The 26016-nt window shown below is 43.2% G+C and overlaps 1 protein-coding gene across 1 annotated transcript in view; it reads right to left on the bottom strand.

The window, feature by feature from the left end:
• The window catches only part of LOC124622776 (myrosinase 1-like), a 56458-nt gene extending 34054 nt beyond the window's left edge, over positions 1–22404 (bottom strand). Inside the window, exons 1-5 of the mRNA XM_047148568.1 lie at positions 22269–22404; positions 16661–16794; positions 3105–3239; positions 905–1027; positions 641–824 (exon numbers count right to left, since the gene is read on the bottom strand). Coding sequence (XP_047004524.1) covers positions 641–824; positions 905–1027; positions 3105–3239; positions 16661–16794; positions 22269–22404 — 712 coding nt within the window. The remainder of the gene's footprint in view (positions 1–640; positions 825–904; positions 1028–3104; positions 3240–16660; positions 16795–22268) is intronic.
• Between the last annotated feature and the right edge of the window lie 3612 nt (positions 22405–26016).

The following is a 26016-nucleotide window of genomic DNA, read 5'->3' on the forward strand; positions in this document are numbered from 1 at the left end:
ACTTCCAAAATTTTGTTGGTGGAGTTCTGGTTCACCCAGTACGGTATACATTTTCAAATGGAACTTGCTCATCGACATTAACAGAATGTCAGTGCTTGTGTTATGGATTCCTCTGGTAGAAGTCCACGAGCAACTGTAGTTTGAAAATTGTAAATACTGTTCCATGTGTCAGCACTAACTTACGAAAAAAACTGAATAAACAAATACTTTGGATTCTGAAGAAGAAAGAAGTTTGCCCTTCGAGTGTGGTGTTCAGTACGCCACCCACCAGCCTCATTACAAGGCTCCAGTCTGTCATCGAAAGCCTGAAGTACGCACAGTAGCACTTCAGGGGAAGTTTCTGCGCAGTCAGTAGGAATACGGCCTTTTATATCATCTACTGTAGTAGATTTGTCCTTATAAACAGTTTTATAACTTTCCAGAGAGAAACTACGGGAGTCAAATCTATTGAACCACTCGGTGATGGTGTAGGCCGCCTTCGTCGAATCCAGCGATATGAAAACAGTCACTGAAGATGAGCTATTGGTAGGATGCGGGAACAGTCGTGAATGATCCACGAAAAGTAATCATCAGGTTGACGGACTGAATTAATTCGAGAAAGCGTGATACGTGCAGGATCTAACAACAGTGAGAAACATACCATTCTGCTTGGCCTTGAACTGTTCTTGATAGAGGCGGTAGACGAGTCCATGTGCTCTGATGACGGTGTGTGTAGCCAGGTAGTCGCCGATGCCCGGAGCGTTCTGTGACGGAGCCTGAAATTCCGCGGAAGCGTAGCCGATGGTGAACACTTCCGGCTCGTTGAACGTGGTCCACATCTTCACCTGCGAGACGACAGCCGTCAGAGGCGTAATCACAGTGAGCAGGAACCGATATGAGAAACACTGGAGCCATCGATACTCACTCTGTCTCCAAAGTTTTCAAACAGCACTCTGGCATACTCCACGAAGTAGTCAGCGAGAATTGGGTTTGGCCATCCACCGATGTACTGCAGCGCTTGCGGCAGGTCCCAGTGGTACATTGTCACCTGCACAACGAGTTTGCTTCGTGAACTTAAATTCCAGATCCCATAACTTGCTGTCCATCGATTACATTTTTCAGTCTTAAATCTAGTGGTTACCTGTCCATTCCAAAATCAGGTTTATCTCAGTGTTCAGGGTGGCTTTGCTAATTGGAGACAAACTGCAGGAAACTATGGCTGAGAGGACAAGAAGTCATATGGACACATGGCCAAAAGTGCGTTTCAAGGGAGAGACACTCTCATGAAGTTGGAAATAATGCGTATTTGAGAGTGGATCCAAAACACTAGTACAAACAGAACATTTCCACTTCCGTGATATATTGTCATGTACGTTTTCAGTCTTTGTAACCTACACAGTCAAATATTTTTTATCTCTAGCTTCAATTGGGTGTACTTCTCTTCGTGCGAATTTCCCGTCAGAAGTGTTCATATTCTATTTTGCTCTATGTCGTATCAAGCATCATTTCTTCCAATTTATCTTTTTTTGTCAAAATCACCTTGTATATGTCTATTATAGGAGGAAAAAATGCATTCCATGGAACTCAACGAAATTGCGATGTTTCGAGACAAAAAAAAAATGGTTTAAATGGCTTTGAGCACTATGGGACTTAACATCTGAGGTCATCAGTCCCCTAGAACTTCGAACTACTTGAACCTAACTAATCTAAGGACAGCGCACACTTCCATGCCCGAGGCAGGATTGGAACCTGCGATCGTAGCGGTCTCGCGGTTCCAGACTGAAGCGCGGCCACACCGGCCGGTCGTTCCGAGACAGGTTGTTGTTCACGTTATAGCTATTTTTCTCTCTTTGTGTACTAGCAATTACGATTTCGCAGCAAAGGTGCTATGGTCTACCAGTGTGTAGATTGCAGCTTGAGTCAGGACGCTCACAGAGAAAATAGTCATCTGGACTAGACCAGACCATCAGAAATGGGTCTAAATGCTGGCTCACCTCATTATCTTAACCTTACTTGTTGACTTGAGCATATTTCTGCAGAATATGATATGATTTTATAGACTTCTCTTGATTATAGTCTCTGCACGTGGTAATCCTGCTACGATCGATACTTATAACGACTGCAACTTGATGCTGAACCTGATTTCTTCAAAACCTACAGCCGTCTGTATGACGTCATTTATTGTTGGCTAGCAGTTTCGGCGGTACAATGCACTATCTTCATTCCTTAGTGATGCTGAAGGGCTTAACACCATCCGTAGACACAACGCATCACTGGCCAACGTAACTGGTTTACGCAGACTACTTGTAATCGTGAAGCTGTCACTCCTGCCTTCAAATCATGGCACTGACAACTCTTCCTCAATTCACTCTTCGAAAGGTGATTTGAAGTGACGAAACCAAAGTCTTATATTACTTGTGGATCAGTTCTTATACCAGCAATTCCCGCATGTAACGTACACTTGGAACGTTACACTGTTTTAGAGTAACCCCAAACATGGTCGTGGTCTAAACAACACTGAGTACCTAATTTCATGTTTCCTAGCGGTCATCTTCTACTGGCGTCTAATAAAATCTGAGCACGTAATTCACACTACTCGAACCATGAATGGGGCATAGCACGTAACCGAGATTGCGAAAGAACACGTTGTGTCCTATATAGACAAGTTTTGAGCTTATGACTTAACAAACCGGCCACGGTGGCCGAACGGTTCTAGGCGCTTCAGTCCGGAACCACACGGCTGCTACGGTCGCAGGTTCGAATCCTGCCTCGGGCATGGATGTGTGTGATGTCTTAGGTTAGTTAGGTTTACTTGCTTCTAAGTCTAGGGGACTGATGACCTCAGATGTTAAGTCCCGTAGTTCTTAGAGCCATTTGAACCACTTGAATCTAAGACAACAATGTCCCCGAAAGTTCCACCTCTCTCCTAATTTTTACATTCTTATGGCCAGTAAACTATATCCAGTATTATTTACGCTAATGTACCATTGCATTACTAGCACAAGACAAATGAACCAGTGTAGATAGACAAAGAAACCCCTTTATAACAACGTTCGACTACATATGGAAACCTATACTTGCATAACGACTCATTGGTCACACCTGGATGTATGCTTCTCTCTTACCACAGGCTGGATTCCGTTCGCGAGCAGCTCGTTGATGAGATTGTTGTAGTAGTCGATGCCCGGTTGGTTGATGACGTCGAGGTCTCCAGTGGGCAGGATGCGTGTCCAGGCCATGGAGAAACGGTACACGTCCGCCTGTCCGTAAACAAAACAGAATAAAATACGTAAGTAAGTTTATGAAAACAACGCCGTTGTCCTTGTTGACCAATTCATTCTAAGAGTACGGGAAGAATGTACGAATATATTAACCATACTCTAGGCCTCTTTCAAAAGTTATGCTATTAATTTTAAATGGCATAGATAAATAAACAAGAGCGTGTAGTACACTACGTGTGAGAGTCGAGTACAGTTGAGAATACATTTTGATCTTTGAGCAAAGGGACGAAACACTACACGAGAATGGAGAATGGAGCAGGCATGTGACAATGATAACAAAAATCACGGTTAAGTATATTATAACGAAACAGGAACAGTGTCTGGAAAGAAATAGCATTTTTAAATTTTTTTTTTATTCGGACATTCTGTCAGAGAAAATTATTACATCAACAAACCGAAAACGTTCGACGACCGTATTTCCAGCAAAAGTCTTGCTGTAAAGGGTGCAATAAACCCTCTGTCAGAGAACTGCTAGCACGTCTACCTGAGAGTACGCGAATTTAAACGGCTTACCGTGGATTACGTTATGCATACATTCAATGTTGTTGTTGCTGTCTTCAGTCCTGAGACTGGTTTGATGCAACTTTCCATGCTACTCTATCCTGTGCAAGCTTCTTCATCTCCCAGTACTTACTGCAACCTACACCCTTCTGAATCTGCTTAGTGTATTCATCTCTTGGTCTCCCTCTACGATTTTTACCCTCCACGCTGCCCTCCAATGCTAAATTTGTGATCCCTTGATGCCTCATAACATGTCCTACCAACCGGTCCCTTCTTCTTCTCAAGTTGTACCACAAACTCCTCTTCTCCCCAATTCTGTTCAATACCTCCTCATTAGTTATGTGACCTACCCATCTAATCTTCAGCATTCTTCTGTAGCACCACATTTCGAAAGCTTCTATTCTCTTCTTGTCCAAACTATTTATCGTCCATGTTTCACTTCCATACATGGCTACACTCCATACAAATACTTTCAGAAACGACTTCCCGACACTTAAATCTATCTCGATGTTAACAAATTTCTCTTCTTCAGAAACGCTTTCCTTGCCATTGTCAGTCTACATTTTATACCCTCTCTACTTCGACCATCATCAGTTATTTTGCTCCCCAAATAGCAAAACTCCTTTACTACTTTAAGTGTCTCATTTCCTAATCTAATTCCCTCAGCATCACCCAACTTAATTTGACTACATTCCATTATCCTTGTTTTGCTTTTGTTGATGTTCATCTTATACCCTCCTTTCAAGACACTGTCCATTCCGTTCATTCCGTTCAACTGCTCTTCCAAGTCCTTTGCTGTCTCTGACAGAATTACAATGTCATCGGCGAACCTCAAAGTTTTTATTTCTTCTCCATGGATTTTAATACCTACTCCGAATTTTTCTTTTGTTTCCTTTACTGCTTGCTCAATATACAGATAGAATAACATCGGGGACAGGCTACAACCCTGTCTCACTCCCTTCCCAACCGCTGCTTCCCTATCATGCCCCTCGACTCTTATAACTGCCATCTGGTTTCTGTACAAATTGTAAATAGCCTTTCGCTCCCTGTATTTTACCCCTGCCGTCTTTAGAATTTGAAAGAGAGTATTCCAGTTAAACATTGTCGAAAGTTTTCTCTAAGTCTACAAATGCTAGAAATGTAGGTTTGCCTTTCCTTAATCTATTTTCTAAGATAAGTCGTAGGGTCAGTATTGCCTCACATGTTCCAACATTTCTGCGGAATCCAAACTGATCTTACCCATGGTCGGTTTCTACTAGTTTTTCCATTCGCCTGTAAAGAATTGGCGTTAGTATTTTGCAGCTGTGACATATGAAACTGATAGTTCGGTAATTTTCACATCTGTCAACACCTGATTTCTTTGGGATTGGAATTATTATATTCTTCTTGAAGTCTGAGGGTATTTCGCCTGTCTCACACATATTGTTCACCAGATGGTAGAGTTTTGTCAGGACTGGCTCTCCCAAGGCCGTCAGTAGTTCTAATGGAATGTTGTCTACTCCCGGGGCATTGTTTCGACTCAGGTCTTTCAGTGCTCTGTCAAACTCTTGACGCTGTATCGTATCTCCCATTTCACCTTCATCTACATCCTCTTCCATTCCCATAATATTGTCCTCAAGTACATCGCCCTTGTATAGACCCTCTAAATACTCCTTCCACCTTTCTGCTTTCCCTTCTTTGCTTAGAACAGGGTTTACGTCTGAGCTCTTGATATTCATACAAGTGGTTCTCTTTTCTCCAAAGGTCTCTTTAATTTTCCTGTAGGCAGTATCTATCTTACCCCTAGTGAGATAAGCCTCCACATCCTTACATTTATCCATCCCTGCTTAGCCATTTTGCACTTCCTATCGATCTCATTTTTGAGACGTTTGTATTCCTTTTTGCCTGCTTCATTTACTGCATTTTTATATTTTCTCCTTTCATCAATTAAATTCAATATTTCTTCTGTTACCCAAGGATTTCTGCTAGCCCTTGTCTTTTTACCTACTTGATCCTCTGCTGCCTTCACTACTTCATCCCTCAGAGCTACCGATTCTTCCTCTACTGTATTTCTTTCCCCCATTCCTGTCAATTGTTCCCTTATGCTCTCCCTGAAACTCTGTACAACCTCTGGTTCTTTCAGTTTATCCAGGTCCCATCTCCTTAAATTCCCACCTTTTTGCAGTTTCTTTAGTTTTAATCTACAGTTCATAACCAATAGATTGTGGTCAGAGTCCACATCTGCCCCTGGAAATGTCTTACAATTTAAAACCTGGTTCCTAAATCTCTGTCGTACCATTATATAATCTATCTGATACCTTCTAGTATCTCCAGGATTCTTCCATGTATGCAACCTTCTTTTATGATTCTTGAAGAAAGTATTAGCTATGATTAAGTTATGCTCTGTGCAAAATTCTACCAGACGGTTTCCTCTTTCATTTCTCTCCCCCAATCCATATTCACCCACTATGTTTCCTTCTCTCCCTTTTCCTATTCTCGAATTCCAGTTACCCATGACTATTAAATTTTCGTCTCCCTTCACTACCTGAATAATTTCTTTTATCTCATCATACGTTTCATCAATTTCTTCATCATCTGCAGAGCCAGTTGGCATATAAACTAGAACTGCTGTAGTAGGCATGGGCTTCGTGTCTATCTTGGCCGCAATAATGCGTTCGCTGTGCTGTTTGTAGTAGCTTACCCGCATTCCCATTGCTTTATTCATTATTAAACCTACTCCTGCATTCCCCCTATTTGATTTTGTATTTATAATCCTGTATTCACCTGACCACAAGTCTCGTTCCTCCTGCCACCGAACTTCACTAATTCCCACTATATCTAATTTTAACCTATCCATTTCCCTTTTTAAATTTTCTAACCTACCTGCCCGATTAAGGGATCTGACATTCCACGCTCCAATCCGTAGAATGCCAGTTTTCTTTGTCCTGATAACGAAATCCTCTTGAGTAGTCCCCGCCCGGAGATCCGAATGGGGGACTATTTTACCTCCGGAATATTTTACCCAAGAAGACGCCATCATCATTTAACCATACAGTAAAGCTGCATGCCCTCGGGAAAAAATACGGCTGTAGTTTCCCCTTGCTTTCAGCCATTCGCAGTACCAGCACAGGAAGGCCGTTTTGGTTAGTGTTACAAGGCCAGATCAGTCAATCATCCAGACTGTTGCCCCTACAACTACTGAAAAGGCTGTTGCCCCTCTTCAGGAACCACACGTTTGTCTGGCCTGTCAACAGGTACCCCTCCGTTGTGGTTGCACCTATGGTACGGCCATCTGTATCGCTGAGGCACGCAAGCCTCCCCACCAACGTCAAGGTCCATGATTCATGTGGGTAGGTACATTCAATGGCGACTCATAAAAAATTATTGATGTGCAAAGGAGAGAAGAAAGCCAGAAGCTCTGGAGATCTGGTGCTGTAGAAGGCCGATGAAGATCAGCTGGAAAGAACGAGTTACCCGTGAAGAGGTGCTGCCAGGAGTACCAGAAACCAGATCTCTCTGGAGACACCTCAAAAGAAGAAGAGACAACCTGGTAGGGCACATTTTGAAACACAATAATATCAGTGGAACTATGTAGCAGGAGCTGCAGAGGGGAAGAACCGTCGAGGACGCCCAAGGATGTCACATATGCACCACGTTATGAATGGTGTGGGGTTGCACAACATACTCGGAAGTGAGGAGGAGGGAAGAGACAAAAGATGAATGGCATACTACTGTAAACGAATCTCAAGTTTGTACTCTAAAGAGAGAGGAGAGCTATTTTGGTAGCAGCGACATGACTTCTTCCTGGTAGCGTATATTTTTCATATGTAGCGACGAGGTAGCATCTAGGTCGATAGATGAGAACGTAGTTCACGTTATAGCTTTACAATGTATATTACATGACATGGCAATAAATGGTTTAAGGCAACAGGATTGCAACTGGTGTTTCGTATGATGCACTACTGGCCATTAAAACTGCTAAACCAAGAAGAAATGCAGCTGATAAACGGGTATTCACTGGACAAATATATTATACTAGAACTGACATGTGATTACATTTTCACGCAATTTGGGTGCATTGATCCTGAGAAATCAGTACCCAGAACAACCACCTCTGGCCGTAATAAAGGCCTTGATACGCCTGGGCATTGAGTCAAATAGAGCTTGGATGGCGTGTACAGGTACAGCTGCCCATGCAGCTTCAACACGATACCACACTTCATCAAGATTAGTGACTGGCGTGTTGTGACGAGCCAGTTGCTCGGCCATCATTGACCAGACGTTTTCAATTGGTGAGATATCTGGAGAATGTGCTGGCCAGGGCAGCAGTCAAACATTTTCTGTATCAATAATGGCCCTACAGCACCTGCAACATGCGGTCGTGCATTATCCTGCTGAAATGTAAGGTTTCGCAGTGATCGAATGAAGGGTACAGCCACTGGTCGTAACACATCTGAAATGTAACGTCCACTGTTCAAAGTGCCGTCAATGCGAACTAGAGGTGACCGATACCTGTAACCATTGGCATCCCATACCATCATGCCGGATGATATGCTAGTATGGCGATGACGAATACACGCTTCCAATGTGCGTTCACCGCGATGTCGCCAAACACGGATACGATCATCACGACGCTGTAAACAGAACCTGGATTCATCCGAAAAAATGACGTTTCGCCATTCGTGCACCCAGGTTCGTCGTTGAGTACATCATTGCAGTCGCACCTATCTGTAATGCAGCGTCAAGGGTAACCGCAGCCATAGTCACCGAACTGATAGTCCATGCTGCTGCAAACGTCGTCGAACTGTTCGTGCAGATGGTTGTTGTCTTCCAAACGTCCCCATCTGTTGACTCAGGGGTCGAGATGTGGCTGCACGATCCATTACAGCCATGCGGATAAGATGCCTGTCATCTCGACTGATAGTGGTACGAGGCCGTTGGGATCCAGCACGGCGTTCCGTATTACCCTCCTGAACCTATTCTGCTAGCAGTCATTGGATCTCGACCAACGCTAGCAGCAATGTCGCGATACGATAAACCGCAATCGCGATAGGCTACAATCCGACCTTTATCAAAGTTGGAAACGTGATGGTACGCATTTCTCCTCCTTGCACGAGCCATCACAACAACGTTTCACCGGGCAACGCCGGTCAACTGCTGTTTGTGTTTGAGAAATAGGTTGGAAACTTTCCTCATGTCAACACGTTGTAGGTATCGCCACCGGCGCTAACCCTGTGTGCATGCTCTGAATAGCTGATCATTTGCATATCACAGCATCTTCATCCTGTCGGTTAAATTTCGCGTCTGTAGCAAGTCATCTTCGTGGTGTAGCAATTTGAATGGCGAGTAATGTATTTTAAGTAATGTCTCTTATAGAGTGCAGAACTTATTCATTGTCATCTTCAAATGAATGTGCAATTTATGTATCACATTTACATGCAGACGTCCCTCTGAGTAGGAACATGCGACAGGTGGTGATGGTTGAGCTGCAGTAAATGCTGCAGAACTGCAAGCTTTATTTTTGGGTCCACACCCCTGTGTGCTATAGCAGAGTAACCATGCATTTTATGTGGATTGCATGCAGATCGCGCCATTGAAGTTAACAGTTTGCAGTTAATGATTTGCAAATCTTCCAGTCTGTGAGACAGATTAATGGGACGCTGATTTTGAATGATTATACAGTACGAGCTCATAAACAGAAAGAGGTCCAATTTTCTGAAAGAAATGTTAGGATAAGCGTGAATATTGGGATAAGCAATGCAGGGGATAAGAATCGTAACATTTTGTGAGGCATAAAAGTCAAATGACGCCACCTAAAGAATAAATGTCGGAGTAAATATGGGTGATAGAACATTACATTGAAAAACTACACCTTGCACGCCACCTTACGGTGAGTGGCTTAGGGTACTTTATGCACTACAGTCAGTTCCCCCTTTCCTGTTCCAGTCGCGATTGTTTCGCGGGAAGAACTATTGCTGGCATGCCTCCGTGTAATTTGGAGTCTTTATAATTTTACCTTCACGATGACTTCGAGAGACGTACGTAGGAGGAACCAATATCTTGGCTGACTCTTCCAGGAACGTGCACTGTCGGAACGTTAATAGTAAACCATACTGTGATGCAGAAAGCCTCTGCTGCACCATCCGCCTATAGAACAAGCTAAGAATCTCAGTGACTCTTCCGCGCTTACTAAATCAACCTGTAACGAAACGCGCCGATCTTCTTCGGATGTTCTCAATTTCCTCTATCGACCCTATCTGGTACACATTTCACACGGATGAGAAACATTCGTGTGTTGGTGGAACAAGGGTTTTCTAAGCGTTGTGACTTCCCTGTATACAACAGCATCGTTCGCGAAAAGCCTCACGGAACATTCGACATTGTACACTAATTCATTCAAATACGTTGTGAAAAGAAATGGTCCTATAACAGTCCGCTGCTGTACGTCCGAAGTTACTCTTACGTCTGATTATTCCTCTTCGTTGAGAATGACCTACAGTGTTCTGTTTGCTGGAAACTCTTCAGTCACATGGCTGGTCTGACATTCCGCACGCTCGTATTTTGTTCATTATGCCGCGCTGCCGAGATGCACCGATATTTCCTGTTGTTTACTGTTATCTCGCGCGCCTGGTTCAACAGAGGGGGTGGTTTTTACGCGACCGTAGTTTCCGGTACTCATGTTGATTCCTGCGGGGCAGACTTTTGGTCACTAGAAATTACATAAAACGCGAGCATAAAAGACGTTTCAAAACTCTGCAACAGACCGACGTCAGAGATATAGGCCTGTGGTTTTGTGCGTCTACTCGACGACCCTTCTTCGAAACTGGAATGAGCTGCTCTTCTTCCGATTACTAGGAACGCTTAGGTCCTCCAGCGACCTACAGACGCTGGAAGAGGAGCGACTTATTTTGCGTACCCTTATGTCGTACGGTTGTCTCACTAGCTCCAGTGTCCTTGTGTCTGTTGAGCGGTGTCGGTTGCCTTCTATCCCCTGGTCACTATTCCCGATATCTGTCATTTTCAAGTTCATGCGACTGTTTAAAGGAGGAACCACAACACGATCTTTCCCAGTGAAACAGTTTTGGTAAAGGGTACTTCGCATCTTTTTAAGAAAACCGTCTTACTGAGCAATACGGCATGAACCTAGGTACCGGTATACACTGTTTTCTGTATCTCGTGTGCTTTTTTTGGTTCAGAAAAGATATTAATATCTGTGTGGCCTTTCTAATATAACCACCATGGCAAAGGACGCCTTAAAACACTTAAATTCAAAAGTGATACGTTATTACTGAAAGATTCTTTAGTGCTCTGACACTAAGCGCACCAGCCACGACTGCACAGGCCTTTATGTGCCTGAAACAAGCCGACGATGAGAAAATAGAAGTAATATACAAGGAATTTGAAAAGAGTGCCTCACATTCTCGCCGTGTTAATATTGGCCAAATGTTTGGGCCCAAATATTGGGCCATTTTACTTGTGCGTAGAACGGCCCAAGCACAGTGGTGTAGGGTGCCTCCTTGTCGACGTTCATTACACATTTCTACTTCTTTGTGTGTGCCTCTGTACTTCTGCTTCTAGCACTAATACTGTTGTCAGACGTAACGCACGCAATAAAGCCTCTTACTGTACTACGGAGCAGCACTGCTCTGTCTGCGCCTCGCGTGACAGTGCCTGACACAAAAGTGTAGTGATATGTCTATAGCTCGACTAGGTCCCCTCCCCTTTCACCTAATCTTAATCCCTTACAGTTATAACGCTGAGGACGATTAAAGTCACCGTCATGTTCTAGATCCACTGACAACTTGCACACCTTACTGGAAAGTCTGTGGCACGCTTGTAACCGAATCCGAAGGCAACCAGACGCTCGCACAAATCTGTCGTTCTTCGAGAACCAAGGCTGCCGGACTAGTAACGATAAGTAGTGAATCCATGGAACACCTCCTCTAGTGCCAACAGACATATGCCTGTCAGTCGATAAAATGTCCCATAGCTCAAAAATGTTTCTTCTGGTCATATGTTAATAAGATTTTTTTTATTTTTTACCAGAAATATCCGCTGTAAGAATGGCGAACACTTTAATAAAACATTCTGTATGAGCAGAGAAATTGTTGAAACTGTGAAGAGGGATGAAAAACTAGTATAGTCCAATGTGGTTGGAAAGCAAACATAGATCGACTAGAATATTGGATATGTAGGAGGGAACTGAAGATATCAAGTTGAGTATGTCTTCGTTAGAAAAAGTGAGTTTCTGCACTGCAGAGCACGCCCAGGGGCTGAAATAGACTCAAAACATAGTGCAGTTTCGATGAGCAGTAGGTTGAATCTCTACAAGATAAAGGAGAGGTGGTATACGACGAAACAGAAAGCTGCAAAATTCGTACAGTATGAAATAGAGTGCAATTTATATGAGGTAACGACCAATCTATATAACGACATGAAAGTAGTTACAAGAATTAAAATGTAGTAAAGCAAAATAATTAAGGCACGACAGAACATCGTTTGTACACAAAACTCCAAAGAGTTATGTATCACGCAGAAATACCCAATCTTAACAACATAAGAAAAACATTACAAGAATCTTATGAATGAGGTAAGAAAATAACACTATAGCTGGCCAGGGAACGAAGTTAATGGCAAGTAAAAGTAGAATGTATCAGGATGGATGAAGAAACAGTATAGAAACCTTATTGAATAAGATATAACTGCAGACAAAGTTGACGTGACATACAGAAAAATTTCTTGTAACTCCGGAGAAGTAAAACGTGGGAAACTTTCATGCAGCTTTCCTTTTCCCTTTGTGGCCGAGCGGTTCTAGGCGCTTCAGTCTGGAACCACGCGACCGCTACGGTCGCAGGTTCGAATCCTGCTTCGGGCATGGACGTGTGTGATGTCCTTAGGTTAGTTAGATTTAAGTAGTTCTAAGTTCTAGGGGACTGATGACCTCAGATGTTAAGTACCAGAGTGCTCAAAGCCGTTTGAACCATTTCTCCTTTTTGTTCTGAGTGAGCCTGGTCATCTCTGGACAGCTACTGCGACCTGGTATATTCCTCTGAACCTGTCTACTGTATTCAGCTTTCGTCTCCTCTGTAATTTGTACTTCCCACACTTCTTTCCATTACCAACTTGGTGATTCTCTGACCCCGCAGAATGTGTCTCATCAGCCTGTCCGCTCTTATAGTCAAGTTGTGCCACAAAGTATTCTTCCTCTTTTGGATACACCAATTAGTTATTCGATCTGCCCATCTTATTTCCAACACTCTTCTACAGCATCACATTTCAAAACCTTCCATTTTCTTCTTGTCTGAAAGGCTCATCGTCCACATTTCACTTTCGTACAAGCGTACACTCATTTCAGATAACTCCAAAAGAGACTTCTTCCTCCCAGTCTCATGTATGTGACGTCAGGGGATGGTGGTCAGATGTGTAGGTCTCAGGCAAGTGGATGTTTGTTATTGTGTTCAAACTTGCACATGTCTTGTGTCTCTTTTTATAGGAGATGTGGGCTTCACATGTATCATGTTGCTGTCAGAGGCCTGCAGCTGTGTACAAGTGGACTGCCAAGAACCATTAGGGAACGGACGGTCTATAACGTTAAAGAGCGAGATATGTGGTACGTTTAAGAGATATCTAAGTGGTCAGTTCTCTAGTATGAGCTGTTTTGGACACTGAAGCAATTATGGTAAGATGACTATTTCCTTGTGGGTCTGGATATAACGCAAGATTTTTCTGGGATTTTTAACAAAATGGAGATGTGTAATTACCTTACATCAAACCATGACCTCTGTGTGCAAGACGACTACCAAGGAAACAACAGTGAGATTGCGAGCAACAATAAGACATTTTGAATAGACAGTTTAATGTGGGTGAGTTCCAGTTGTAGAGTAAAGATAAATATCATATTAATACGTCAAATCAATAGCCAAGAACTGAACAATTACATCAGAAACCATCTATTTATTTTATGAAGTGTCCTTTATATGTGTGCATGAGAAACTTTTACATTTTCCTAAGCTAAAGAATATGCTGTTACCAGATTGCAGGCTACGATTTGTAACTATAGAATGGATGGTGTGCTTGCTTCTGTGGAAGACTGTCTGCTTGTATTAAATGCCAAGAAAGAGTATTTCCATTATGCTCCCCTGCATTCTGTGACTATCGTTTCTGTGTGGTGCAAACAGTTGGACAGCTTACAGAATAGTTGCTGTGATTAACAGTGTTCTGCAATTTTCCTGCTGAGGTAAGAAGAATACATAAACGTTGACTGGTGTACAAGTAAATCTTCCAATCAAGACCGAGAAAAATTAACTTTGTTCTGATTGCCTGCAGTTTTAATTATTTACCTGTAAACTGTGTGAAAATTGTTAACACAAGCTCCAACAACAACATTATAAGCTTTCCTATTATAGTCAAAGATGTATTATTCTCATTCTAGAACGTTGTTACACACTATACTGTCAAACATATTTATTGCCAAACTAGGATTGGGTACCATCTTATTCCACAGGTCTCAAGGAAAAGGAGCAATATACTAAAAGGACTTAAACAATTTCCTATTGTAGAAATGACGCCTTTCTGTCTAGCTAATATCTTACTTGTACGCAAAAGAAAGCGGAAATGGAAGTCCAAAATACAAACCCGAGTATTCGCTGAAAATAGTTGCTACACGAGAAGAATGTGATCTGCTAGTGGAAAAAAAATTTATTGAAGAAGTGCAGAAAGGGCTACAGATTTCTTTAAATGCAATGTGTGATGTGTGGCAAATTCTGGACATAACTGAGATAGATACAGGATATCAGGTTTTATTGTAAATACCAATGTCAAATGCCCATATGCTAGAGCAAGTATAGAAAGTGATTAGTCCAACAATAATTACTATATTAGAGGCGGCACAAAAAGTCTAGTTATAAAGCTCCATCCTCATTTGGATCTGCTTAAAAGTGTGGTTACAGTATTGCTAATGTGGTGGCCTCGAAATTGCATATCTAGCAAGAGAAAAGTCATTTACATAGCTTAAAACTAATGGAATAACTACATTTAACGGCCATTCTTAGTTTATAAACCGTGGGAAATGAGCTCCATGAATATAAAACTGATGTATAATCTTGAAAATTTCTTGATGTACAAATTTTGTGTCAAATACATTGTAGATAAAAAGAAGGAGAAAGATGGCGCAAACTGTTGGGGCCAAGAGTAGCTACCTATGTTGCAGCTCCGTGGTCGCGAAGGGTGTACTGCAAGCGTGTGGTCAGCCGCTGCACACTTCACTGATGGCCAACGAATGCAGCGACAACGTTGTTTAAGAGTACTAGTAGCGTTTGTCTAATTGATAAGACCCCAAAAGGTCGTAAACACAACATTTATCGATAACATGTATAGTATTAGAATGGGGTAAGCAGCAATTAGCTCCGGTGCGAAATACGGGTGAGTGTCCTATACATTTCAAGCGAGAGTGTTTGTGATCTCGCGGACGGTGAAGAATCTGTTTATATATTACCTCAAGTGCATGTACATGCTCAAGAGGAAATTTTGTTGATGCAGCGGCGACTACATCCGCATAACCGGGAAATTCATTTTTCAAGCGAGTTAATTTGCTCTTCACCCAACAAGATCAGAAGAATCGAGTATGTAACAAATTCTTCAGCGTCTGAATGGTAGAGATTTTCTTGATTGTTAAATTTTTAGGGATCAAGTGGTGGTGGCACTAATTAACTTTTTTGTAGGCAAAGCTAAATTAGGACATCACTATTTGATTTCAGCACATGTAATCGATCTTAAGTGACAATAACGTGAAACTGCCAGACAGCCCTTAAAGAATAAAATTCTGTCTTAAAGATTCAGGAGCCAGTTGATATTAGTGAACACGATGAACATACTTTAATGAATGATAAAGCTTTAATTTCAAAAGAAAATAACTTTCCTTTTTTATTTCTCCAGGATCAGAGATCAAACAAAGTGAGCAAAGGGAAAGATAAGACACTTCACGTACTTACATACGAAAGATTCAAAATTTGTTTCTTTTGTTATATAGGTTTTAATACACAGACTGTAGGTAAAAGTTATTAACAAGATAGAAAATAATTTAATGGAAGAAAAAAATATATAAAATAAATAGAAAATGCAAACAGGAATTCTGAAAGCTATCATCGATATCTCTGAAGTTGACCGTTGTCTTGCCGGCCCTAGTAGCCGAGCGGTTCTAGGCGCTACAGTTTGGAACCGCACGACCGCTACGGTCGCAGGTTCGAATCCTGCCTCGGGCATGGAAGTGTGTGATGTCCTTAGGTTAGTTAGGTTTAAGTAGTTCTGAGTTCTAGGGGACTGATGACCTCAGAAGTTAAGTCCCATAGTGCTCAGAGCCATTTAAACCATTTTTGAACCGTTGTCTTGTTCACAGTGTCCCCGTTAAACGATTAGGTATCTTTGTTATCTTAATTCGTGAGTAACGAAAGATAGAATAAATGATCAGATTTCGTGAACTTTAAACTTTCAGGAAGAGTTAATATCACAATATCACCTGTTTAAGTATTTATCGTAAATGGTAGATAAGATTAGTTTACCGTCGCAATATCTGCATTTTTGTGATACTTGTTGAGCAGATTGCATTTAAAGTACTACACGCAATCTTTACGCGGTATCAGTAAGTTACTTTTACTCTAGGTAAATAAACAAAGGGCATAATTACGCCTAAAGGAGATACATCGGTTTAAACTCATTATCTTGTATGTATTCTACCATGGCAGCAGGAATCATTCACCAAGTAGGATAGACACGTTGTTGCTAAGTCTAAATCGCTTAAATACTGTATGAGGGAAGTACGTTCTGGTATGTGGGGAGAAGATCAACAAATTGTGCCACGGCTTACCGCGACACTGAAATGTAGATTCACTGAATACCACATTTACGTAACAGCGAGTACTCACGTTGATCGCCTTCAGCATCTGCACGTCCTCCTGGTACTTGTGGTACGAATCGCAGGCCACGTCGCCGTTGTCGCCATTCGTGCCGTACTCCGGGTGTTCGTGGAGCATGCGGTCCCAGATGCTCTCACCCTTGCCTGCGTACAAACGAATTATAATTCCACGAACTGTAGTAGACTTGTGAGCGAAAGAACAATTGCTATAATATATGTCATTTCTAAGGTACAGTTAAGTGGAAAGCAGTTTTACAAAGAGAGTTTCTAATGGAGGCTCTTGGTAATGATGCTACTGTTCTCTTCCACTCCGCTGTAGGAACCTGAGTCCATACTGCAATGATCTGCGAGCAGACAACCATTGATATCCCACGCCTCTCACACGATTCATTAGTACAGGAATTTATCATCAGACGGCCACCAAGATACCTCAGAGTATGAACCCGTCACCAAAGACCTTCACAGGCCAACGGACGCCCCACGAACGATGCCTAGGCAACATTAGGATATTAGCACGTGGCTCAAATGTCGCCTCACGCAGAGGAAACTGTTTTGGCACCGCCATTTCGCTACATCGCCTGTCACCTGACTGTGAGAAAGTAGATGGACACAGAGCAGAAGAAAATGAGGAACAGTTGCTTGAGAGCGGAGGGAGTCCAGAAGTTTTCTGCAGAAGACAGCAGTAAGAAAGAGAGCAAGAACTGAGTGATAAGAAAAGGAGGAAACAAATTTCTGAAAGGAGAATTATCGGCTCGTACCCAGTCGAATGGAAATCGAATATTGCAGCCAGTGTGTGTCTCAGAGGGGGAACGAGGTGGCAAACGAGCTCGCAGTAGAGGAAGACGGTCTATTAGTCGTCTTATATACAGCATATTACATTTTAGCACAACTAACAGTAATTTGCAACTGCCCACGGCGCTTAATTTCCCACCTCCGATGTCAGCCGCCACTCTCACGCTTTAGGTATCAGGAATAAAACACTGGATTTTATGCAGAACACAACTCTACTTCTAGAGGTGCGTAACGATGCTGAACACATCAGCACAGTCTTCGTGTAAGCCTTTAACGCTATCATTTTCAGTTGACAGTTGCTGTTGGCTGCAGAATTCAAAGCCTGTGCGGGATTTCGTAGTATCTCCCACTGTTAGGAATTGCATTTCCAGTACAGAAATCATACAAAATCACCCTGTTACAGTTACAATACTGCAGTGCGCAATCACATACACTGGTAGGCCAAAACATGACCACAGTCCAGCGATGCTGGTTACCGCCTGGTGGTGCTGTGAGCATGTGGCGCGATAGCAAAATTCTGTAAGCGGAGCAGACACGGACGGGAGGGAACCCTAGCGAAGTTGTGGGAATGAAAATGGGGAAATCCATTTAGATAAGCGAGTTTGACAGAGATCATGTTCCACCACCTGCGGCATAGTCGCATAATTGAACAATGATCCAATACTGTCAAATGTTGTTTTTTTTTATTCCAGTCTTTGATCACAATATCATTTCTTTTGACGATGACCGGTTTCAGTCAGTAATGACCATCCTCAGACATGGTGTAGAAAAGATCTGAGGATGGTCATTACTGACTGAAACCGGCCATCGTCAAAAGAATTGATATTGTGGTCAGAGACTGGAATAAAAACATTTGAGAGATCAGATTATTGTGACACAGAGCCTGTGAACGAGCATCTCGAAAACGGCGAAGCTGGTCTAACGTTGACGTGCTTTAGTCGTGGAAAGAGGTAGAAGGACAGTGAACAACACTAGGCGCTAAGTGGTTGGACGACCCTCCACAGAACGCGGAGTTAGGGGACTTGTGTTCTTTCTACAGTACGATAGATGGTGATCCGTGGTAGCTCTGCAGAGAGAGCGCAATGCTAATGCACGTACAAGTGTTCTGGAGCATATCGTTCATCGTACATCGTTGAACATGTAGTTCCGCAACGGACTGCCCCTACGTATTCACATATCAACACGACATCGTCAATTACGATTACAGTGAGCACGGGACGATCAGAATTCGACCGTCGATCAGTGGAAACGTGTCGGTTCTTTGGGTGAATCACATTTTTGCTACACTAGGTCGAAGATCGTCTCCACAAACGCCGTCATCGAGGTGAACGACGGCTCGAAAAGTGCAGCGCACCACGGACGCAGGTTGGTAGCAGCAGTATTATGCTAAGGGAGACATTCTCCTGTACTTGCATGGAGCCTGTGGCAGCAATCGAAGGAACGCTGACAGCTGCAAAGCGCCCTCATCCCTTCATGCTTGATGTTTCCCCTAAGGCAGTGTCATCATTTAGCAGTACAATTGTCCATATCTCGGAGCCAGAACCATGCTACAATGGTTTGGGGAGCATTATAGTGAAGTCACGTTGATGTCCCGGCGACCAAATTCCTCTGGTGTAAACCCAACTGGTCGCTATCGTACCCCGTCACGCATAAGCAAATTAGCGGCCCCGTTATTTACGCCAATTACATGACTTTTACTTAGACATATAATGCCACATACCTGCACAAACCTACCAACGAACCGTCGGATCCGTGATACGCATAATCAGTCATGTAGTTCAGTCCAAAGACGGAAAACAAGCAATTAAGAAGGTGGTCATAAATTTTTTGTTCATCAGTGTACGTACACCACATAAATCTTGCTCAGACTGGAACATTAAAAGTGAAAAAAAATCATGTTCTCTCATTATGTTATACATACGTGACTTGTCCATGTGCGAAAGCGTAAACGGCGTGAGACATATTGGCAGCTGTCTGAAATGATAAACTCATATGCGTGTCAGTATGTTGGTGGAGCGTGGCAGGAAGTTCACGCACTCTCTGCTGCAGAGTGAAAATTTCATTCCGGAAACATCCTTCAGACTATGGCTAAGCCATGTCTCCGCAAAATCCTTTCTTCCATGAGTGAATGTGTTGCAAGTTTCACAGGAAATCTGAGAAGTTTGGAAACTAGGAGACGAGGTACTGGCGGAAGTAAAGCTGTGAGGAGAGTCGTGAGTCGTACTTGGGTAGCTCATCGGCGGCGGGCACTGTTTGCTGACTAAACGCCGACATCCGGCGGTTGGCTGGAAGCGAGTGTGGAGTAACATACACGCGAGTTTCCTTCCCACCACGGTGGGGGGCTGTGGTATGTGATAGCGACTGGAAACTTCCCCACACTACGCATCTTCCGAGGACCCTCTCTGCCCCGACGCTCAGCTGTCGACACTTGACATGCACCGCTTCGTTCGTGATACGGCTGCGGACTGTAGGCTCCTCAGACGTGGCATGCTGCCATTGTTGCTCCGACGGACGACTCAGTCCGTGCAGTCCACAGAACTGATCCATGCTGACGTCACATACTACCCTGCTGCTCCACATGACGCCACGGTGTGCGTTAAAGGTATGGGGCTGTCATACATTTCTAGTGAGGCCGTTGCAAAATTACACTACTGGCCATTAAAACTGCTACACCGAGAAGAAATGCAGATGCTAAACGGGTATTCATTGGACAAATATATTATACTAGAACTGACATGTGATTACATTTTCACGCCATTTGGGTACATAGATAAATCAGTATCCAGAACAACCACTTCTGGCCGTAATAACGGCCTTGATACGCCTGGGCATGGAGTCAAACAGAGGTTGGATGGCGTGTACAGGTACAGCTGCCCATGCAGCTTCAACACGGTACCACAGTTCATCAAAAGTAGTGACTGGCGTATTGTGACGAGCCACTTGCTCGGCCACCATTGACCAGACGTTTTCAGTTGGTGAGAGATCTGGAGAATGTGCTGGCCAGGACAGCAGTCGAACATTTTCTGTATCCAGAAAGGCTCTACAGGACCTGCAACATGCGGTCGTGCATTATCCTGCTGAAATGTAGGTTTTCGCAGTGATCGAATGAAGCGTAGAGCCACGGGTCATAACACATCTGACATGTAACGTCCACTGTTCGAACTGCCGTCAAAGCGCACGAGAGGTGACCGAGACGTGTAACCAATGGCACCCCATATCATCACGCCGGGTGATACGCCAGTATGGCGATGACGAATACGCGCTTCCAATGTGCGTTCACCGCGATGTCGCCAATCACGGATGCGACCATCATGAAGCAGTAAACAGAACCTGCATTCATCCGAAAAAATGAAGTTTTGCCGTTCGTGCACCCAGGTTCGACGTTGAGTACACCATCGCAGGCGCTCCTGTCTGTGATGCAGCGTGAAGGAAAACTGCAGCCATGGTCTTCGAGCTGATAGTCCGTGCTGCTGCAAACGTCGTCGAACTGTTCGTGCAGATGGTCGTTGTCTTGCAAACGTCCCCATCTGTTGACTCAGGAATCGAGACGTGGCTGCACGATCCGTTACAGCCATGCGGATAAGATGCCTGTCATCTCGACTGATAGTGATACGAGGCCGTTGGGATCCAACACGGCGTTCCGTATTACCCTTCTGGACCCACCGATTCCATATTCTGTTAACAGACATTGGATCTCGACCAACGCGAGCAGCAATGTCGCCATACGATAAACCGCAATCGCAATCCGCATTTTATCAAAGTCGTAAGCGTGATGGTACGCAGTTCTCCTCCTTACACGAGGCATCACAACAACGTTTCACCAGGCAGCGCCGGTCAACTGCTGTTTGTGTATGAGAAATCGGTTGGAAACTTACCTCATGTCAGTACGTTGTAGGTGTCGCCACCTGCGCCAACCTTGTGTGAATGCTCTGAAAAGCTAATCATTTGCATATCACAGCATCTTCTTCCTGTCATCTAAATTTCCCGTCTGCAGCACGTCATCTTCGTGGTGTAGCAATTTTAATGGTTGTATTAGATTTTTTGTTCTATTTAAAGAGCAACTACATGGTTTTATGGCGCAAAGCGTCGAATGGTTCGCTCTTTGCTAATTACTTGGGTCCGTTGTTTATGCGCCCTTCAGAGCATTGGGATGCACAGGGTGTTCATATGGTTCAAATGGCTCTGAGCACTATGGGACTTAACATCTCAGGTCATCAGTCCCCTAGGACTACTTAAACCTAAGGACATCACACACATCCATGCCCGAGGTAGGATTCGAACCTGCGACCGTAGCAGTCGCGCGGTTCCGGACTGAAGCGCCTAGAACCGCTCGGCCACCGAGACCGGCTACAGCGTGTGAGATTGAAGATATAGCACAGGATGGGCTGATGTGAGAGATCAACGGTAATTGTAGGGTGTTTCACTCTCGATGAACGAGAAGACGATCTGGACAGCTGTGGAAGAAGATTTTAAAATAGTTAACATAATAAAACAAAATAAATCATGGTACCATTTCTTTCATACATCTCCCGTACTTAGCTTTTAGGGTGAAAGCGGCAGTGGCATTAGCTATTGTTTTTGTTTGTGCGTTAGATAGATTTTATGGGTAGTAAGTGCGTTAGGGGCCAACACCTGAAGTGGGTCTACGGAAAAAAAAAATCGGCAGACAAAAAGAAAAAATATTCGATAGGGCACCTGCCCGCAGAATTCAAAGGTCCCGACTTCGAGTCTCGGTCCAGCACACAGTTTTAATCTGCCAGCATCTTTCATATTTAAAACACATGACGATTAAGAAGACTCTTACACAGATGTTAGTTTATACTCACCATCCTCATTCCACGCTCCTTCGATCTGGAAGGCAGCAGTGGCGGCCCCGAAAAGGAAACCATCCGGGAACCGGTTGACTGCCGTCTGGGCCCCGGCAACAGCGATCAGGCCAGCCAACAGGGTCAGCTTCAGCATCTCGTAAAGTCAGTAATGTCAGGCAGACAACCCAGCTGATATATATACATACAGGTTGTAAACTACTTCGTAACATTACTCAGCACTGAACAGATTAAGTGATTCACTGATTACAACTCGACCAAACCGAATCACTTGTGTAATAGCCATTTCCGGTAGGCATAAAGAAGTAGCATCTTTAGTTTGAGTTATCATTTACGGAGATGGGAAAGTACGTTGACGTATCAACAGTACTGATTGCTCAAAACTTCGACAACAGATATTCGTATCAGATATACTCGCCACTGGCAAAGATTTTATCAGTAATATGAATGTCACGATGCAGCTTAAAGTTCATCCAGCGCATTCAGCTGCATTATTTTTCCTAGATATTTAAATTTTGTAGCTTTTCTTCATTAGCCGGCCGCGGTGGGCGTGCGATTCTAGCCACTTCAGTCCGGAACCGCGTGACTACAACGGTCGCAGGTTCGAATCCTGTGTCGGGCATGGATGTGTGTGATGTCCTTAGGTTAGTTAGGTTTAAGTAGTTATAAGTTCTAGAGAACTGATGACCTCAGATGTTGAGTCCCATAGTGCTCAGGGCCATTTGAACCATTTTTGAACCTTTCTTCATTCTTCTGTACTAGTTTCCGTGTGTTTAGATGCCATCTTCCCATCTGCCATATACTGTTTTTTCAAAATATATGTGTCTGCTTTTAAAGCTCTCTCTTGTACGATATTTATCTGCATTGCTCACCGTCTCTAAGTTCAGCTAAGATGGCAAAATCTTTTACAAAACCCAAACAATCAGTTCTCAGATTACATCCTTTCGTCCAGATTGCGGTATTTTTAATTCCTCCTTCTGTTCTTTTCCCCCATTCCATGATTACCTTTCCTAACATACAACTGAACAGCCTTTGGCATAATCCGTCTCTTTGTCTTAAACAGATTTTGCCCTCTAAAGACCTGAAGACTGCACCTAAAAATTTAATTTTTAATTTCTTTCTTAGCATGTCTGTGCAAATCCACTTCGAGGTGAAGCAGTATACTGTCCACAAGTGAAACTGGTGTGCGAGGCATCCACCCTGCAAGAACGGTGATAGGTGGCGTAGAAAGACTCCTCAATGATCTTGGGTGTCTCCATATCAACTAGATGACTGAGGCAGCCAAGGAGGAAGAAGAGATCAGCGCAGAGAAGGTGCAGAAATCGTGGAAGTACGTAGTCCTGTCCCGTCAATTGATCAATGCAACGATGGTGGAGGCGGGAATACCCAGCGCATTTGTCTAATGGGATAGGCTGTGACCTTGCCGTTAGGAGGTATACAACTCCTCGGAGTTTTATTTATCGACTGCTATGAATTACGAAGGAAGTCTTCAGATGGTATCGCACCAGATTTGTGGCTCCCTATCCGACAAGGATGATAAACTACACGGCTCGACATGTTTCACTATCACTTTCACTCGTTAAGCACATATCACCATTATTGTGTTCCTAATGGATATTGCCACAGAATCGAGCGTATACAAACTATATATTCTACTAACTCGTCTCGTAGAAATGCTAATATTCCATCTGCCACTTCTTTCTCACCCTGCGAAATTCCTTTCCGTTCTGAAGAAATGTCAAGTTCGGCAACTGTTGTTGTTAATGTAATGCAATTTTTGTTTGCTTATCGTTGCCATTGCTCTGCTTTTTATTAAGACTGTAGCACTGTTGTGAGTTACTCGTTGTCTACACAATTCAACTACTCTCCATCGGCTCATGCCGCTCTTGTCATTGTATATCTCCAGTCCCACCCCTGTTGCTATTAGCAGCCAATATTTTGCTTGCATGGAAGACATTATGTGGCATACGCATCACTGGCCTTTTGCGACCTGGCAGTCAAGAGGTTCCTTGTAAGAATAAAACGAGGGTAATGAAGCAGATTCATCAGATGTTCTGACGATAGAGGCGAGGACAGAATTAGCGGTAGAAGAAGAGGATGTTGTGAAGATGATGATGACAAATGGGAAGGTGTTTGGGCTAGCGACTCCGAAGATGATGAGATAGAGTACGTATGGTTTATTATTTAAGAAAAGGCTGCTAGCACATTTTACACACTTCTTCATTCAAAAGGATGGATAAACCGGTGCTAGATATACCTTAAGGTGATGTTTATTCGAGCTGAGTGTGAACGAAGAATGTATTATAAAACCCCAGGAAAACATATGTGCTACAGATACAGCGAATCCAGCTGTTCTGGTGGTTGAGACGGAGAGGAAAGCAAAAAGAGCACTGAACAGTAATGATGAGGACGACCGACGGGGAATGCTATTCGAGTTATGAGGCCTCAATGGGCGGTAAATACTGGAAATAGGGGAACATATGCTATAAATTAGTTTGTGGCAGTAATGTCAACGTGGATGTCTGCGCCAATTAAATGTGTATTTATAGTTAATCAGAAAGGCGTGAGAAGACAGCTTAAGCTTGGTGAAGGTGGAAATGTTCTGTTAAAGATGAAGGAAATATCACGAAAAAGTAAGATCATGAGTCACATATTTTTCTGTGTCTACTTTGGACTGTGCCGAGTTAGGAGAATTATTCACGACAATGTTGTAGTGATCGAACCCATCAGGAGCTGCAAACTGAAGGGATGGCAACACATTTCCCACTTCAAATGGTTATAGAACAAAGGTAGTCTGAGATCTTACATTAAGTCTCACGTCCATGGGCAGAGGTACACCTGAAGAGAAGGAAGAGTAATCTGACTCGTGTTTGAACAGGAGAGGAATTTTGGTACATCACACTTAGCGAAAGGTACACTCAAACAAATTAAAATATGTTGAGATATTTAAATGCTGATAAAACTGAGAGCACCCAATTTGCCACATTAGTCCTTTTATTGTAGTCGCTCAGACACTGGTAGATTAACGTGTGGATGACCTCCAGTGAGAGTTGGATCATAGTAGCAGAATGGAAGATGACAAGGATAAAAGCATCGAACGAGGTACTGGATGAATGTTCCCAATCAGGATTGTCTGCCTAGTGGAATTTTCTTTAGGAGCCGGCAATGGGATCCACTGTGCCATGTTTGCCGATAGCATGGACACAGCGAGCCTTGATTTGCAGGTCATGATGGAGTGCTGTGCCAGTAGGGAAGGGTGCCAGTTGTGGGATACACTGGACCATTAAGGGGGAGAGTTAGAGCACCGACGAGCCACTTCACTAACAGATACATGAGTCACATGAAGTGAAGGAGCAGGATTTTTCGAGTCTTTATTATAATGTTCACAGAAAGTACAACTATCAGCTGGAGGAAATCCATATTTGTGATTACAAATGTGATAGGAAAGACATCTACGGTCCACAGAAGAAACGAATAAGTAAAGAATAATTTAATTTTAAGAGATAGAAAGGTAAAGTTGCGAGTTCACAGATACAAAGATAGATTTATGATAGATATAGTTATTGAGTTTGAGGATCGCTATGGAGTATTTTCCATTCTTTCCCTTTACCGACCATTTGTTGCTCAGGTATGTGTTGTGTGTTTCAGAGCAACTACACATCATTTACAGAAACCATCATACGTTCAATGATCCAGGAACAAAACGGATGAATGTAACGACAAAACGGAGGTTCTGTCATTATAGAAG

The sequence above is a fragment of the Schistocerca americana genome, chromosome 7, assembly GCF_021461395.2.
Source record: "Schistocerca americana isolate TAMUIC-IGC-003095 chromosome 7, iqSchAmer2.1, whole genome shotgun sequence".
Taxonomy (NCBI): Eukaryota; Metazoa; Arthropoda; class Insecta; order Orthoptera; family Acrididae; genus Schistocerca; species Schistocerca americana.